The following is an 18,868-nucleotide window of genomic DNA, read 5'->3' on the forward strand; positions in this document are numbered from 1 at the left end:
ATATTTAATGTATAATTGACCAAATTGTTGGGGGTAAAATATTTTGGATCCACCTCTTGTGAAAAAGACAAATTTCTGCCGATTCAGTTGGAACCGGGTCAAATTTGAACTACAACTGCCTCGTAGTTTGCTCTTTATTTTCTCCAAAAATTATTTATAGGTACATAAGTATCTATTTAATCAGAGAAACACCCAAAATTCTCTAAGATTCAACCACTAGCTAGGAACGGTCATGCCCGTCGTTTTGACCGCATTTTGAAACGGGTATGAAAAATTCAAAAAAATAAAACAATTGGGAGACCTTCGCATTCTGTCATTATATGTGGCCAAGTTCCAAGGAAAAATAATAAATTTGTAGTATGACAATTATCTTACAAAAATGTTCTCAGAAACGAGCTATCACGTGTGGAGATCAATGGCTTTGAAGCCAAATGATCAACCTTATGCCCACATTCATGGCATAGTTTGTTCAAATGATTTCATATTATCCACAAGGGTCCATATTGCAATGGCAAACAATGTTGCCTAAGGAAGTTTTCATTTTCTTTGGACGAAAAAATCATTCTCTATTTTTTGAGCGCCCAAAATGAGTTTTTTTGTGAAGAACCTACCAAATAATTGTTGGAAAACTGTACCAGATCAATTTTCTGAAATACTAGGCCATATTTAATGCACAATTGACCAAATGGTTGGGTGTCAAAAGCTTTTATCCACCTTTTGTGAAAAAGAAAAACTTCCGCCGATTCAGTAGGAACCAGGTCAAATTTGAACTGCAGTTGCCTCATAGTTTGCTGTTTATTTTTCTCAAAAATAATTTTAGGTACAAAAGTATCTATTTAATCAGAGAAACACCAAAAAGTTTCCAAGATTCGACCACCGGCTTGGAACGGTCATGCCCGCTATTTTGACCGCATTTTGAAACGGGCATGAAAAAATAAAAAAATAAAAAAATGGAAAACCTTCACATTGTGTCATTATATGTGGCCAAGTTACCAGGAAAAATAATAAACTTGTAATACGACAAATAGTTTTAAAAAGTGTTCACAGAAACGAGCTATCACGTGTGGAGATCAATGGCTTTCAAGCCAAATGATCAATCTTATGTCCACATTCATGGCATAGTTCTTCAAATAATATCATATTATGCACAAGGGTGCATATTGCAATGGCAAACAATGTTGCCTAAGGAATTTTTCATTTTCTTTGGACGAAAAAATCATTTTCCATTTTTCGAGCGTCCAAAATGAGTTTTTTGTGAAGAACCTACCAAATAATTGTTGCAAAATTGTACCAAATCAATTTTCTAAAATACTAGGTCATATTTAATGCACAATTGACCAAATGGTTGCGTGTCAAAAGGTTTTATCCACCTCTTGTCAAAAAGACAAATTCCGCAAATTTAGCCGGAAGCAGGTCAAATTTAAACTGCAGTTGCCTCATAGTTTGCTATTTATTTTTACCAAAAATCATTTTTAGGTACAAAAGTATCTATTTAATCAAAGAAACACCAAAAGTTTTCCAAGATTCAATCGCTAACTAGGAACGGTCATGCCCGTCATTTTGACCGCATTTTGAAACGGGCATGAAAAAATCAAAAAATTGGAAAACTTTCGCATTGTGTCATTATATGTGGCCAAGTTGCCAGGAAAATTAATAAACTTGTAATACCGTAATTATTTTAAAAAAGTGTTCTCAGAAATGAGCTATCACGTGTGGAGATCTATGACATTCAAGCCAAATGATCAATATTATGTCCACATTCATGGCATAGTTGCTCAAATGATCTCATATAGTGCACAAGGGTGCATCTTGCAATGAAGAACAATGTTTCCTAAGGGATTTTTTATTTTCTTTTGACAAAAAATCAATTTTCCATTTTTTTAGTGCCCTAAATGAGGTTTTTTGTGAAGAACCTACCATATATTTGTAGCAAAATTGGACCAAATAAATTTTTTAAAATAGTAGACCATATTTAGTGTACAATTTATCAAATGGTTGGGTATAAAAAGTTTTTGATCCACCTCTCGTGAAAAAGGCAAATTCCGGCATATTCATATTCCATTTTTTGAGTTTCCAGAATGAGTTTTTTTGTGAAGAACCTAACAAATATTTGTTGTAAAAAAACTTATCCATTTTTCAAGAATATTATACCATATTTTATGAACAAATTTATGTACACTAGAAACATTTTTTATAGATATTAAACGGTTGTTAGTTACATAATTAACATTTTTAATAAATATTTTGATGTCTAATATTTTGAATAAATGTCTACATTTTTTAAGACACATTGTACATATTGTTTATATATGTTTAACTTTTTTCAAATACATGATTAACATATTTTCATATGTTCCCAACAAAAAAAGATATTTTCATACATACGTTTTGATGTCTATATTTTTTTACACACTGTACATTTTTTATACATATAAAACATTGTTGATATTGGTTAGAAAAATGTAAATAAATGATTAACATTTTTAGAAAAATTTAAATACATGATTAACATTGTTGATATTGTTATTTTCCCATTTTTGTTGGGTCGAATACATGTTTTTTATTAATATGTGGGCATCCCGCATTTCTTCCTGGATGGGCCAAGGCCTGCATGGCACATAGATTTTTTTTAAAAGGAGGTGGCCTCGTTCCACCGAGGCCCAAGCCCACCTTGAGCGACACCTTAAGTACCAATGCATCCATGTTCACAACCTCATGACCACTTATATTGGTCGTAATCAGGTAGAAATAAGGTCGTGAACCACTCTTGTCTGCTTTATGACCATTTGGTGTAAGGCACTTCCAGGTTTGAGCCCTTCCAAGCGAAATGGTCGTGGATTTACGACCAATTCAGCTGGGGTCATTGAGAGAAGGTCGCAAGACATATTTCTGTAGTGAAAATTGGTCTTAAAATTAATTTATGCTTCTGTCGTGCTTTAAAATGTACATCCGATCTCCAAGCTTCAAGTGGGTTACCATTCGGCTTCAACCTCCTTGTCCCGAAGGCGGAGTGCCTCTCACGCAAATTTTGACAAACTAAACTCGAGCGGCACATAGAAAAGCCAGGCTATCTGGCTATTTGACATGAACTCGAGTCAGAAAAAGGAGTAGTAGAAAATATTATGCAACGACTAAGAAGAAAACACTTATTATTAAATGACACATATAAATTTAGGAGCCCCTAGTTGACTTAGGTAAACAAAATTGTCTTAGAACAAAGTTTTTATTCTACACAAATATAATGCTTGACCGAGCCGTAGAATTTTTTTGAGCATGAAAGCGACTTAGCTGGTTAATGTGCTCGGTGTTCATGATGCGACATGGGCTTGTGGGGACAAGAAGACACCAGTTGATCTCTTACAGATCCAACATGGTGGGTAGTCCTCATCTTGGCCGAGGTCCCAACCCCCAACATTTTCCCGATGCGGCGCGGTGAGGAGCTCGGCTTGATGAAGTGACAACACGACATGGTTTTCATGGCGAGGCGAGGCCCTCGATCCAGCTGTCATGACGAAGCAGGTAGCCGGGATGATGCCAGAGCTGTCGGAGAAGGTCGATGAAGCAAAAGCGAAGCCCCCAGGCCGAGGTGACGAAGCATGTCGGCATATTGATGATGGATCCCCACGCCCATCGATGTGACGAAGCAGGTTGGCATGGTGGACGCCGGCTTGATGAAGAGATGGTGCGATGATGACGAGGTAGGTCAGAATTTGTGATGAGATCGTCGTTGACTTGAATAAGTAACGGCTTGAAGATGTCGGCATGCCCAACCCGCGCACTCTACGGGGCCATGATGGTCTTGGCGATGCCGAACTCCTGGTCGGCTATCCAAGGTGGCGACATGGCGTGGTTGACATCGGCCCGACGAAGCGATGACTTGGCTACCGCAGGTCGACATCCATGGAGCAACAAGGTCGGCCCGGTTTGACACCTGCACAACCCGTGAATTGCAGGCACATGTTTGAGATCAAAACACAATACCTTACAAAAAATTCCTCCAAAAAGGACGAACTTGACTCAGATTTGTTTCCATGCAAAAAATCAATTAAAAAAATTGATGCACTACTCAGGTATAGTCCGGAGGTTACACCGTCAAATCGAGCTGAAATTTTGAGGGCTTCTTTATATAAGAATTTCACAGCAAATGAACAGTTGGATCTCCCGAAAGATGTCTAAGATGATGGCTAGACTCTTTGCCCTGAACTCGCACATATTGCCATCTAGTTCTGACAGGGCTCCGGTATATCAGCGGTTGCTAGAGATTCCTTCATTGAAACGCGATGAAATTTACAGTGTCGTTGTAGACTCAATTCCACAAAATTTAACTGAAGCAATCGGCACTTCAAGGGGGAGGGGACAACAAAACAAATCCATTTTCTAGATAAATATGCACTGACAAGCGAGTGCAATGTTGATGTTGAATCCCCGAGCTCCATAGAGAATTTCTTCATGATCTCGGTTGGGACCGAAGTTGACATTAATGAAGACACCTGTCCGATCTTGATGATCCAACATGGGGTGTAGCCCTCTACGTAGTTGAGGTGATAAATCAACTCCGCGATGAAGATGCCGACACCGAAGACAAATATTCATTTCGGTGCATAGATCATGCCGGAACATATCCGAATTCCCATCATAACGTAGCGACTATGCGACTGGACCTATATGGGCCACCAATGATGGAGTCAAATCCAGAAGATCTCGGCTAGGGGGGTCCAGTACTGGTACTCTTGGCACGAAGGTAACAGGGACACAAGATTTACCCAGATTCGGGCCCTCTCGAGGGGTAATACCGTATGCCCTTCTTTGATTTATTGATTTCAAGGGGGTACAGAGTACATGTGATCTACCATGAGATCGTATGCGTACAGATGACCTATTAACAAGCCTAGCCACGGTTTATATAAGAGCATCGGAGGACTAGGATAACAAGAGTCCTAGTCGGCTATGTCAGTGGAGAGAAGTCCTCATCTTGTATGCCAAGTCTTGTGGAATCTCTCGTGTATGCGTCATGGCCTGTCCGAAGTGGCCCAGGACGAAACCGACAAAGGGGTACTCGGCCTGGTTCACCAAGCCGGGAGTCAGCATGGTAAGTACCTGATACGTCTCCAACGTATCTATAATTTTTTATTGGTCCATGCTATTATATTATCAATCTTGAATTTTTTATATACACTTTCAAGTAATTATATATCAATTTTTGGGACTAACCTATTAACTTAGTGCCCAGTGTTAGTTGCAGAATATCAATACCAAACGAAGTCTAAATGCAACGAAATGCTACTTCTTGTGCTTGTGTTGGTTCTTCCCTTGAAGAGGAAAGGGTGATGCAGCAAAGTAGAGATAAATATTTCCCTCAGTTTGAGAACCAAGGTATCAATCCATTAGGAGGTACAAGCAAGTCTCCAATCTATGCACTTGCACAAACAATCAAACACTTGCACCCAACGCGATAAAGGGGTTGTCAGTCCCTTCACAATCACTTGCAAGGATGAGATATGATACAGATAGATATAAAGATTACTAAAACGTAAAACAAAAGAGAAGCAAATAAATTGCAACAAGGTATTTTTGGGGTTTTTGGTTTATATATCTGAAAATATATGATGAAAAGTAGACCCCGAGGGCCATATGTTTCACTAGAGGCTTCTTTCTTGAAAGAAAACATACGGTGGGTGAACAAATTACTGTTGAGCAATTGATAAAAAAGCGCAAACTTATGACGATATCCAATGCAATGATTATGAATATAGGCATCACATCCGTGTCAAGTATATCGACTCCTGCCTGCATCTACTACTATTACTCCACACATCGACCGCTATCCAGCATGCATCTAGAGTATTAAGTTCATAAGAACGGAGTAACGCCTTAAGTAAGATGACATGATGTAGAGGGATAAACTCAACCAATATGATGAAAATCCCATCTTTTTATCCTTGATGGCAACAATACAATACGTGTCTCACTATGCCTACTTTGTCACTGGGTGAGGACACCCCAAGATTGAACCCAAAACTAAGCACCTCTCCCATTGCAAGAAGAACCCAAAACTAAGCACCTCTCCCATGGCAACAATACAATACGTGTCTCACTATGTCGAAGAGAAATACAAAGATATCAAATTATGCATATAAGAATTCAAAAAAGACTCAAATAATATTCATAGATAATCTAATCATAAATCCATAATTCATCATTGACAAACACAGCGCAAAAGAATATTACATCGGATAGATCTCCAAGAACATCGAGCAAAACATTGTATTGAAGATCAAAGAGAGAGAAGAAGCCATCTACCTACTAGATATGGACCAGTAGGTCTGTGGTAAACTACCCACGCTTCATCGAAAGAGCAATAGGGTTGATGTAGAAGCCCTTTGTGATCAAATCCCCCTCCGACAGGGTGCCGGAAAAGGCCCTAAGATGGGATCTCACGGGTACAGAATGTTACGGTGGCAGAAACATATTTTGTGGATGCTTCTAGTCGTTTGGGAATATTTGGGAATTTATAGGCCAAGAATTATGCTTAGGGGACTCCTGAGGGGCCCATAAGCCCTCAGGGCGCCCCCTAGGGCGCGCCCCTGGGGCTTGTCACCGCCTCAGGGCTCCTCTGACTTCATCTTCTGGTCCAAGAAAAATCATCGTAAAGTTTTATTCCATTTGGACTCCATTTGAAATTCCTTTTCTGTAAAACTCAAAAAACAAGGAAAACAGAAACTGGCACTGGGCTCTAGGTTAATAAGTTAGTCCCAAAAATAATATAAAATAGCATGTTAATGCATATAAAACATCCAAAACAGATAATATAATAGCATGGAACAATCAAAAATTATGGATACGTTGGATACATATGAAGCATTTGCTTAATTCCTACTTCCTTGAGTAGGTAAATGATAAAAACAGAAATTTTGATGTGGAATGCTACCTAACATATTTATCCATGTAATCTTCTTTATTGTGGCATGAATATTCGGATCCATACAATTCAGAACAAAAGTTTAATATTGACATAAAAACAATAATACTTCAAGCATACTAATAAAGCAATCATGTCTTCTCAAAATAACATGGCCAAAGGAAGTTATCCCTACAAAATCACATAGTCTGGCTATGCTCCATCTTCATCACACAAAGTATTAAATCATGCACAACCCCGGTTTCAGCCAAGCAATTGTTTCATACTTTTGATGTTTTCGAACTTTTTCAACTTTCAAGCAATACATGAGCGTGAGCCATGGATATAACACTATAGGTGGAATAGAATATGGTGGTTGTGGAGAAGATAAAAAGAAGGAGAAAGTCTCACATCAACTAGGGGTATTAACGGGCTATGGAGATGCCCATCAATAGATATCAATGTGAGTGAGTAGGGATTGCCATGCAATGGATGCACTAGAGCTATAAGTGTATGAAAGCTCAAAAAGAAACTAAGTGGTGTACATCCAATTTGCTTGCTCATGAAGACCTAGGGCAATTTGAGGAAGCCCATCATTGGAATATACAAGCCAAGTTCTATAATGAAAAGTTCCCACTAGTATATGAAAGTAACAACATAGGAGACTCTCTATCATGAAGATCATGGTGCTACTTTGAAGCACAAGTGTGGTACAAGGATAGTAGCATTGCCCCTTCTCTCTCTTTTATCTCATTTTTTGTTTGGCCTTGTTTTGGCCTCTTTTATTTTTTAAAGTCCAGAGACTCATCCCAACTTGTGAGGGAGTCATAGATTCCATCATCCTTTCCTCACATGTGATAATTCTTTAATAATGATGATCATCACACTTTTATTTACTTACGACTCAAGAATTAGAAATCGATTCTAGAACAAAATATGACTCTATATGAATGCCTACGGCGAAGTACTAGGATGGGCAATGATCAAGAGTGACATGTAAAAAAATATGAACGGTGGCCTTGCCACAAATACTATGCCATATACATCATCATGCAAAGCAATATGATAATGATGAAGCATGTCATAATAAACGGAATGGTGGAAGTTTCATGGCAATATATCTTGGAATGGCTATGGAAATGCCATAATAGGTAGGTGTGATGGCTGTTTTGAGGAAGGTATATGGTGGGTTTAATGCACCATCAAGAAATGCACGGTACTAGAGAGGCTAGCAATGGTAGAAGGGTGAGAGCGCGTATAATCCATGGACTAAACATTAGTCATAAAGAACCCACATACTTGTTGCAAAAATTTATTAGCTATCAAAACAAAGTACTACATGCATGCTCCTAGGGGGATAGATTGGTAGGAAAAGACCATCGCTCGTCCCCGACCGCCACTCATAAGGAAGACAATCAATAAATAAATCATGCTATGACTTCATCACAAAATGGTTCACCATACGTGCATGCTACGAGAATCACAAACTTTAACACAAGTATTTCTACCAATCCACAATTACTCACTAGCATGGCTCTAATATCACCATCTTTATATCTCAAATAAATGCAAGGAATCAAACTTCTCATAGTATTCAAGGCTCTTCTATGAAAGTTTTTCTTATATCCCTCTTGGATTCCCATCATTTTAGGACTAAATTAATAACCTAAGCAAATTTCCATGATGTTTAGAGACTCTCAAAATAATACAAGTGAAGCATGAGAGTTCAACAATTTCTATAAAATAAAGCCACCGCCGTGCTCTAAAAAGATATAAGTGAAGCACTAGAGCAAATTGCCTAGCTCAAAAGATATAAGTGAAGCACATAGAGTATTCTAATAAATTCACAATTCATGCGTGTCTCTCTCAAAAGGTGTGTACAACAACGATGATTGTGGCAAACTAAAAGGTAAAGACTCATATCATACAAGATGCTCCAAGCAAAACACATATCATGTGGTGAATAAAAATATAGCCTCAAGTAAATTTACCGATGGATTGAAGACGAAAGAGGGGATGCCATTCGGGACATCCCCAAGATTAGATGCTTTGTTGTCCTTGAATATTACCTTTGGGTGCCTAGGGCATCCCCAAGCTTAGGCTCTTGCCACTCCTTATTCCATAGTCCATCAAACCTCTACCCAAAACTTGAAAACTTCACAACACAAAACTAAATAGAAAACTCATGAGATTTGTTAGTATAAGAAAATAAATCACCACTTTTGGTACTGTCGTGAACTCATTCTTTATTTATATTGGTGTAATATCTACTGTATTCCAACTTCTCCATGGTACATACCCCCCGATACTGCCCATAGATTTATATACTTCTATAACTTTAAAAATTCTGAAAACTTAGGACAACTTGGTAAATTTGTATATCAATCTTCTGTAGAAAAGTCAGATCAAATGGATGTTTCTACGATTTTCTAAAATTGTTTTACTGAGCGTAAAAGTTTCTGTTTTTCAGCAAGATCAAATCAACTATCACTGTAAGCCATCCCAAAGGTCTTACTTGGCTCAAACACTAATTGAAACACCAAAACACAATTACTACAGAGGTAATAATGTGTATTCTCATAAAAACAGAAAAGAAAAATTATTGGGTTGTCTCCGAACAAGCACTTTTCTTTAAAGCCTTTCAGCCAGGCTTGAGAATTCAATGATGCTCACTTAAAAGATAGTAATTGAAACAGAAAGAGAGCATCATAAAACATGTGACAACCAAATTTAAGTATAACATACTTCCTATGCATAGGAATTTTATAACCAAACAAATTATCAAGACAAGCAAAACCTAGCATATGCAAGGAAGGAGAAAGAAACAATAGCAATCTCGACATGAAGAGAGGTAATTTAACAACATGAAAATTTCTACAACCATATTTTCCTCTCTCATAATAATTACATGTCGGATCATATTCAAATTCAACAATATAGCTATCACATAAAATATTCTCTTCATAATCCACATGCATGCAAAGTTGACACTCTTCCAAAATAGTGGGATTATCATCAAATAAAGTCACGACCTCTCCAAACCCACTTTTATCAAAAATTTCATGAGATTGATCATTCTCCAAAGTAGTGGGATCATTATTACCTAGAGTTGACACTCTTCCAAACCCACATTTAGTATTATTGCAAACACTATTATCATGAGGCTTAAATAAATTTTCGAGATCATAAGAAACATTATCACCCCAATCATGATCATTGCAATAAGTAGTGGACATAGCAAAATCAACATCCCGAAGCTTAGGGTTTTGCATATTATTAGCACAATTGACATTAATAGAATTTATAATAACATCATTGAAATCATGCTTTTCATTCAAGGAGCTATCGTGTATCACTTCATAAATTTCACCACAATTTTTAAATTCATGAATTTCAAGAAAAACTTCATAAAGATAATATAGTGCAAGCAACTCAATAGAATTGGTTCATCATAATTGGATCTCTTAAAAAGATTAGCAAGTGGATGAGGATCCATAAACTTTTTGCTTTCTGACTTTCAATAAATACACAATTATTCCAGGAAAACAAGCAAACAAACCAAGTAAGACATCGAGACAAACGAAAAGAAGGCAAATATTTCTGTGCTTTTCTGAAAAAAATTAGAAGTGGGGGAGAGGAAAATGGCAAATAATGTAATGCAAGAGATGATAGTTTATGATGGTTATAGTAGGCTTGATGTAGAACATCCTCGGCAATGGCGCCAGAAATTCTTCCTGCTACTTCTTGAGCTTGCATTGCTTTTTGATGACCCGCAAGTATACGATAAGTAAGAGTGTCGAACCCAACGAGGAGGTAAAGGTTGAACAAATATTTTCTCAAGTCCTATCTGCCACTGATACGACTCTATGCATGCTTAGCATTCACTTTACCTAAAACAAGTATGAAACTAGAAGTAGTTTGTAGGTGTGGTAGGATACTTTTGCAAGATAATAAAGAACACGTAAATAAAAGATAGGGGCTGTTTAGATAAAGAAGCAATAAAGTAAATATAGCGAGTGTTGAAAAGTGGTGGTAGGAGTTGTGAAATTGTCCCTAAGCAATTGACTATGTTACTAGACCAATAGCAAGTTTTATGTGGGAGAGGCATAAGCTAACATACTTCCTCTTCTTGGATCACATGCACTTATGATTGGAACTCTAGCAAGCATCGAGAACTACTAAAAATCATTAAGGTAAAACCCAACCATATCATTAAAGCATCAAGTCCCCTTTATCGCATACGCCACAACCCCCTTACTCGGGTTTGTGCTTCTGTCACTCAAGCAACCACTATAAGCAAATCATAAACGTATTGCAACACCCTACAACGGGAATCCCTCACGCTTGCACGACACGGAGGGCACAATAGGACAGCAACATAACCACAAGAAAATTAAACCAATCATAGCAATTCATCAATCACCAGTAGGACAACGAAAATCTACTCAGACATCATAGGATGGCAACACATCATTGGATAATAATATGAAGCATAAAGCACCATGTTCAAGTAGAGGGTACAACGGTTTTGCGGGTTGCTGGTACCCATTGCCATGTTGATAGGTCCCACCCAAAGCCGCCGGCGTCCTTGGTCCTTGACCTAGATCTTATGCCTACCTGACGCAAGTGTCTCCACCACCTCCAGCACCATATTATTCGCCACCGTGTGAGTACATGACAATGCTCCAAGTGGCTCATAGCAGCAACGCAAGCTTCCGCAACCAGATCCATGCGTCTGACTGGTACTTTGATAGAGGTGCCTCTTTCCATGTGACAGGAAACCCTGGTAACCTTACCTTGTCAAATTCTTCTTTAAAGCTTCATCCTTCTACTATTACCGTTGGCAATGGGAATCATCTGCCCAGTACGGCTACCGGTTCTACCATTCTTACCCCTCATAATTTTTGTCTATGCAATTTCCTAGTTTCTCTAATCATTATTCAGAACCTTATTCCAGTTAGGAAATTTACAAAAGACAATTCTTGTTTAATTGAGTTTTACCCATTTGGCTTTCTTGTGAAGGATCGTCACACTCGAAGAGTCATCATGATGTCCACCAGCTCTGATAGTCTCCACTCCTTGCACGATGATAACATGCGCGGCGCACCGTTCTCACCACCACTTCAGATTTGTGGCATCGACTGCTTTCTCACCCAAGCACCCAATATTTTTCTATCCTAGCTAGAGATTTTCTTTCATTATGTAATAAAGCCCTACATACTCCATGTACCACTCGTCAATTAGGTCGCCAACCCCGCCTCCCTAGCTTTTCCTTACTTGTTTAGCAAATCTTATAAACCATTTGATTTAATTCACTATGACTTGTGGACATTTCGGATTGTAAGCTTTTCTGGTTTCCAATACTATCTTATTATTCTCGATGACTACACTCATTTTTCTTGGCCATTTCATTTACGCCCAAAAACTGACATATCCACCTCCCTACTACGTTTCTTATATTTTTGTTCACATGCAATAAAATGTTACTATATGGAGCATGCAATGTGATACTGGTGGTGAGTTTATCAACTCTTCAGTCCGTACATTTTTCTCTACTAACGGTGTCGCTTATCTCTTCTCTTGCGCCACACCGTGCCCAAAAATGGCAAAGTAGAACTTATGATCCGTACCACCAATGATGTCATTCACACATTACTTCTACACGCCAACCTCCCTCCACTCTTTTGGGTAGAGGCTCTCTACACCGCCATCCACCTCTTAACGATGTCCTTCTCATGGCATCATCGGTGCTACGTCATACTACCTACTCCACGACACTCCTCCCTTGTATGATCACCTTCGTGTATTTGGTTTCCTATGTTTTCCCAACTTACATGCCACCACCGCCCACAAATTATATCCTTGTTCCACTCCATGCGTTTTTCTTGGCTACCCTCTCGAACATAAGGGATATAGGTGTTTTGACTCTCGTGACGAGTTATCGTCTCTCGACACGTTATCTCTTATGAATCAACGTTTCCCTATATCCCACCCACACCATCGCCCACACACCTTTCCCTCACACCAGATATACTAAGTCCTATCCCACCTACCACGATCCTCTAGGACCCAACCACCGTCCCAATCTCGTACGGGCCCCACCCTGGTTCCCCAGCTATGTCCATACCAATCAGCTCCCACCCACCATCCGCCCAGCTATCGACTTTGTCCACGTGTCGCTCCATCTGCGGACAGACCAGACAGGAGACCAGCCCGTCCTCGATCCACACGCTTGCCTCCCCTGTCCTAGATTTGTCGGGATATTCCTCCGTTTCCACGCCCCAATCGCCTGCCTCTAGATTGTGCTCCGTTGACGTGCCTGACCGCGCTGATCCATTGGCCACAACCCCACCCAATCTTCCTCGATTTCCGCCCACCCTCCACGTTTGCCTTGCCATGCAATTCCCGTAGAGCCACCTAGTAACTCCCACAATATGTCCACCCACGCCAAACAAGGACATTTTATGCCCCGTAGATTAGTCCTTGCCGTTGACTCCTCGTTACCCACGTCTCCTATCCCTTCTACCTACTTGTCTACTCTCAAAGATCCTCATTGGCGACAATCAATGATAGAAGAATTTGATGCTTTAATTAAAATTTTGACTTGGTCTTTGGTTCCTAGGCCAGCTGGTGTGAATGCCTTCACTAGGAATTTGATTTTTTTGCCACAAACTCAACACAGATGGATCCATTGCACGGTACACAACGAGATGGCTCGCTCGCATGTTTACACAATAAGAGGGAGTGGATTATGACGAGACCTTTCGTCTGGTGGTCAAGCCTGCAACCATTTGAGTCGTTTTAAGCATCAACACGTTCAATTCTTGGCCCATCCATCAACAGGACATTAAGAATGTCTTCCTTCACGGTGACTTACATGAAACCTTCTGGCTTCATCGAGAACATGGTACATGGCTGCATATGCCGACGAAAATGATCTCATTCGGTCTCTTTGGTCATAGGAATAGGAAAGTTATGGAAAATGTCAAATCATGTAGAAAAGGTGATGTCATTTGGTTCGCATGGTAGGATTTCAAGTTACAAAAAATGTCAAATCAATAGAAAAAGATGTGTCATTTGGTTCGTAGGCTAGGCTATTTTTTTCCAGTTACATCCGAGCTAATGATTTTTCTTCCCTTGAAATGTGATGAGCAGGAACCAATTATATATAAGAATATGAGTCCACTCTTACAAACAAAAAGGATCTAAAGAAATTTTTTCTGTAGGAATCTTATCTCATGAAATTCTTATACTATGACGTATCAAATGGGGCGTCTAAGTTTAGGGGGATATTTATGGGAAGTGTCATCTTTCTTAGAAAATGAGACTTGTTGGAGATGCTTTAACACATTTGGTGCCTGTGAATCAATCTATGGTCGGATGATTAGCATGACAATGATATCCCAGCCTATCCGAATTCAAGTTCTAGACTTGACATTGGTACTTACGGTTTTCTATATTTGTTTTAGGTATTTCGGCGATGTGCATTTAGTGGGAGGAGATGTTTTCGTCGACTATAAAAACGCATGTGGTGAGTTCCTCAATTTTAAAATGATGTGCCGGCTCCTCCCGTTGATGCTCACAGTAAGATACGCGTGCGGGCGTTCATATGATGAGTATATATACGTATGTATGAGTATTTGCAATGTGTGGGGTTTGTCTTTTTTTTTATGAAATTTTTATTTATGAGAAACATGATTACGAAATTGCTTTGTGTCACACGTATGACACTTCTCATTTGAGAAAAACATTTGATGCCTAGGAAGTGCCGTTCTGAATCTCCGGGAAGTTGCTGCCAGCAGAATCCCAAGCAGCTTCTTGTTACAGCCACGCACACACAATGGCTAACAAGGATCAAGCGTATGCGTATGCCCGCGCGCGCGCGTGCGACAAGTGATGCCGCCCGCCCTGGCTAATCTTATCTGAATCACGTCTCGACGAGGAGAGAAGTGCAAGACTCCACTCCGGTCCAGATCCCGCCTCGGGAGTCCTCCTTATCCACAAGAGAAGGGCGTGCCAAACAATGTGCGGCACACTGTTGATCGTTTGCTGCTAGCTACCTACTTGAAGTTATGTATAACAAGCGTTGTCTGTTGCGTTGGGGTGCTACCTGATAAAAGTTGGTGATATGGGCACTTTGGCGGCATCAATTCAATCAGATAGTGCTCACTCTGTTTCATATTGTAGCGCGTATAGATTTTTAATAAGTCAAACTTTATAAAGCTAATTAAATTTAGAAGAAAATTTATTTATATCTATAGTACTAAATATCTGATGTAATGTTTTTTCTTCCTTTGAAACGTGAAGAGTAGGAATCAATTCTATATAAGAATAAGAATCCATTCGTACAAACAAAAAGGCTCTAAATATTTTTTTCTTCCGTAGGAATCTTATCTCATGAAATTCTTATACTATGACGTATCGAATGAGACGTCTACAGTTTAAGGGGGATTGGGAGGATAGTGATATCCCAGCCCATTCGAATTCAAGTTCTAGACTTGGCATTGGAGCTCGCATTTTTCTGAATTTATTTTAAGTATTTCGGGCATGTGCATTTAGTGGGCGAAGATGTTTTCATTGACTATAAAAACATCTGTGGCGACTTTCTTAATCTTAAAATGATGTTCCGGCTCCTTCATAGATGCTCATAAAGGAAGGGTGTGCGTGCGTGCGTTCATATGATGAGTGTATAAGCATATGTATGAGTATTTGCGTTTGTACTCTGATTTTTTTTATGACAACTTCAGTTATAAAAAAGTGAGAATAAAATTGCTTCATGCCACACGTATAACATTTATCATTGAGAAAATATTTGGTGCCTTATGTGTCGATGCCTAGGAAGCGCCGTTCTGAATCTCCGGGAAGGTGCTGCCAGCAGAACCCCAAGCTGTTTCTTGTTAGAGCCACGCACGCACGATGGCTAAGAAGGATCAAGCGTGTGCGTGTGCGTGCTCGTGTGCGACAAAGTGATGCCGCCTTGGCTAATCTTATCTGAACCATGTCTCGACGAGGAGAGAAGTGCAAGACTCCACTCCGGTCACCTCCCCACTCCTCCTTTATCCACGAGAGAAGGGCGTGCTAGCTCTAGCTGTACGTTGGAAACAATGTGCGGCGCACTGTTGTTCGTTTGCCGCTGGCTACCTACTTGAAGTTGTGTATAACAAGCGTTGTCTGTTGCGTTAGGGTGCTACACGATAAAAAACTGATGGCATGGGCACTTTGGCGGCATCAATTCAATCATCTCAGGATGAGCGGTCATCCTTTTCATAACGTAGTGCATATAATTTTTTGAAAAGTTAGACTTTATAAAATTTGATCAAGTTTATAGAGAAAAAATTTTATATCTTTAAATACAAAAAATATAAAAATATAAAACTATATTTTTTTTCCGTAAACTTAATTAAAATTTATGAGATTTGTTTAAAAAAATTTATATGCAATACATTATGAGACGTAGGGAGTATAACAATTCGACCAGCGCCAGCGGTAGGTGCGGCGTGGGGGCCACCACCCCACCCACTGTCTAGAAGATTAGTTAGATCCGATAAACATATTGAGTTGATATAAGTGGCAGGCTCTATCACTCTATCCTCTTCCCCCCTCTGCCGGCCGCCCCCCCTATCCCCTCTGAGCCGAGTCCGATCTGCTGCTCTGCTCCTCCTGAAAACAGCCCAAACAAGGTAAACGGCGGCGCTGCATCCCTTCCTCTTCCTGCATGTTGATCGCTTTCTTCTCCGCCTGTACGACTTGTTTTTTCTCCCCTTTGTTTGCTATGATATGAAGATATGATCCGGCAGCCTTTCCTCGTCTTATCCATCCCCCATGGTGTTCTTTCTCAAGTAGATCTTCTGGTCAAACTGGTGCCACAAACTACGTCTCTCAAAACCAGGGTTTATATTAAAAAAATTTCTTTCTTCGTTATTTATCTTCTGTTAGGAAATACAGTACTCTGTTCCATTACAAGCTGGTCTAGAACTCTAGTTACAGGCTGCCAGGATCATGAGCATAAACTTTGCTTCAGCTGATTGGTATTTGTAGAATTGTACTCTCTAGTGACCGATTTTCTTTTGGAGACAGTAGAAGCTTTTATCCAACTCACCAGTAACTGTACAGAGCCTTTTCACTACAATTATGGGAGTGTTAATGCCTTTTCAGCAAACATATCATGAGGGTGTTAACATTTTCTTCAGCGTGTCTATTTATTTTTTGTTTGCTGTTACATGAGTTTAATATATCTGAAATTGACTTCTGTTACTCGTTGATTTTTGAAGATTGCTCAGTAGCCATATAACTGGAAACAAGGCACTCATGTTGCTGCCAGAGGGTTACTGAACACATCACTTTCTTTGTCTTTGGATATGTCTTAACAGGCTCATCACTGAAAGAGGACTTCAAGTACATGGCCTTTAAGACTCTGCAAGCTCCAGCCAGTTTAGCAAGGCCAGGCAGTTGCAGCTTCAGTCCCTCCAACTCCAAGTCTTATTGTTATCAGCCAAAACCTCACTCAAGAACGCAAGCAAGAATCACCACCAAGAATCGCCTTCAGAGTTCACCAGTCCTGAAATGCAGTCGCGTCGACGAGGTTGTCCAGTCCCATCAGGATCATCAGACTACTGAGATCCCCATACTCCTGCACCAATCGGTCGTTTTCCCCGGCCAGACGCTGCAGCTGCAGACGGTTGAGTTCAGATACCGCATCATGATGCAGACACTACTACTCCAGGAAGGCCAAAGCTTTGGTATCATCTACTCCAGCAGGAAAGACAGTAGGATGGCCGATGTTGGATGCATGGTCAATATCGTTCAGTGCGATAAGCTTGTCGATGACCGCTTCCTCCTGACATGCGTCGGCGGTGACCGGTTCCGTGTCCTGGAGGTCGTCAGAACAAAGCCCTATGTCATCGCAAGAGTCCAGGTACTGAAAGACAGAGACTCGCCTGATTCAAGTAACCTGGGGTGCCTGATGCAGCAGGTGGAAGGGCACCTGAAGGATGTGACAATGCTTTCAGACAAGCTCAGCTGGAAACTAATGGGAGACAAGGCTAGGCAGCTCAGCAGGATGCATTCTCCGGAGTCTTTCTCCTTGGTCGTTGCTCGGTTGTTTGTCAAAGATCGTTCAGAGCAGCAATGGTTGCTCGGGTTAGATGACACAGCACAGCGATTGGTGAGAGAAGGAATGTATCTTCAACAGAGGAGCAAGTACCTGGCAGCCGTAGCAGCGATTAGGGACGCCTTTGGGCAACTGTCCTGCAATGAGAAGCAGTAGCAGACCTGGTGCGTTGGAGCTGCCATTCTGGTAATAGGAGTATGTTCTTGCTGCATTGTAGTTTGATACTTTGCTTCTATCGTAATGTGTATATATTGTATATCCTTGAATGTTCGTCTTTGTGGTGAAACTTCACTAATTTCTGGATGAACTCTGTTACTCAGTCATGTATATACACACCATCTTCAAGGTTTTCATAAGTTATGAAGACTATACAGCTACTGATCGAGAACACATCAAACAAAACATGTCAGGTTTATTGTTTGCATGATGTAGTTGCCGCGTAGAAAAAAATAAAATAAAATCCGAGGACTCTGTTCTTGCTAAAAAAAAAGCCTATAGAATTGGAGTGTAGGAAAGCATCTCAACTCAATTTTGAAAGGAAAATTCTGAAGGAATTGATCTAGCTAAATGTCCCACGGAATTAGGGGTGTAGGAAAACAGTTCGAATAAACTGTGCTGGCCGCATTTTTTTCAATCAAAATGCCTCAAAAATTAGAGAAAAATGTTTCCGAGTAAAATTGCACTGAAATCTTAAAACTTGGATTGACAATCAAATACTAAGGGGTCCAAAGAAGGAAAAAATGGTAACAACCATACTCCGAACCACTCGTTCACACCATTCTTGTTCATATTTTTATCTTATTGTAAGTAAATGGAGAGGGAGCACAATTGTATTGTATAGTTTGGTGTACATGTACCCA

At 39.9% G+C, this 18,868-nt stretch overlaps 1 protein-coding gene across 2 annotated transcripts; it reads left to right on the forward strand.

The window, feature by feature from the left end:
• Nucleotides 1-16,457: 16,457 nt before the first annotated feature.
• Nucleotides 16,458-18,331, forward strand: LOC119347180 (lon protease-like). Of its 2 annotated transcripts, none has more exons than XM_037616090.1 (2): nucleotides 16,458-16,578; nucleotides 17,269-18,331. In XM_037616090.1, the coding sequence occupies exon 2, from the start codon at nucleotides 17,298-17,300 to the stop codon at nucleotides 18,162-18,164; it is 867 nt and encodes a 288-aa protein (XP_037471987.1). In that variant the 5' UTR covers nucleotides 16,458-16,578; nucleotides 17,269-17,297; the 3' UTR covers nucleotides 18,165-18,331. The 2 variants fall into 2 exon arrangements, with proteins under 2 accessions (XP_037471987.1, XP_037471989.1); XM_037616092.1 differs by having other exon boundaries at nucleotides 16,472-16,578; nucleotides 17,170-18,331.
• Nucleotides 18,332-18,868: the final 537 nt, after the last annotated feature.

The sequence above is a fragment of the Triticum dicoccoides genome, unplaced genomic scaffold (assembly GCF_002162155.2).
Source record: "Triticum dicoccoides isolate Atlit2015 ecotype Zavitan unplaced genomic scaffold, WEW_v2.0 scaffold60005, whole genome shotgun sequence".
Taxonomy (NCBI): Eukaryota; Viridiplantae; Streptophyta; class Magnoliopsida; order Poales; family Poaceae; genus Triticum; species Triticum dicoccoides.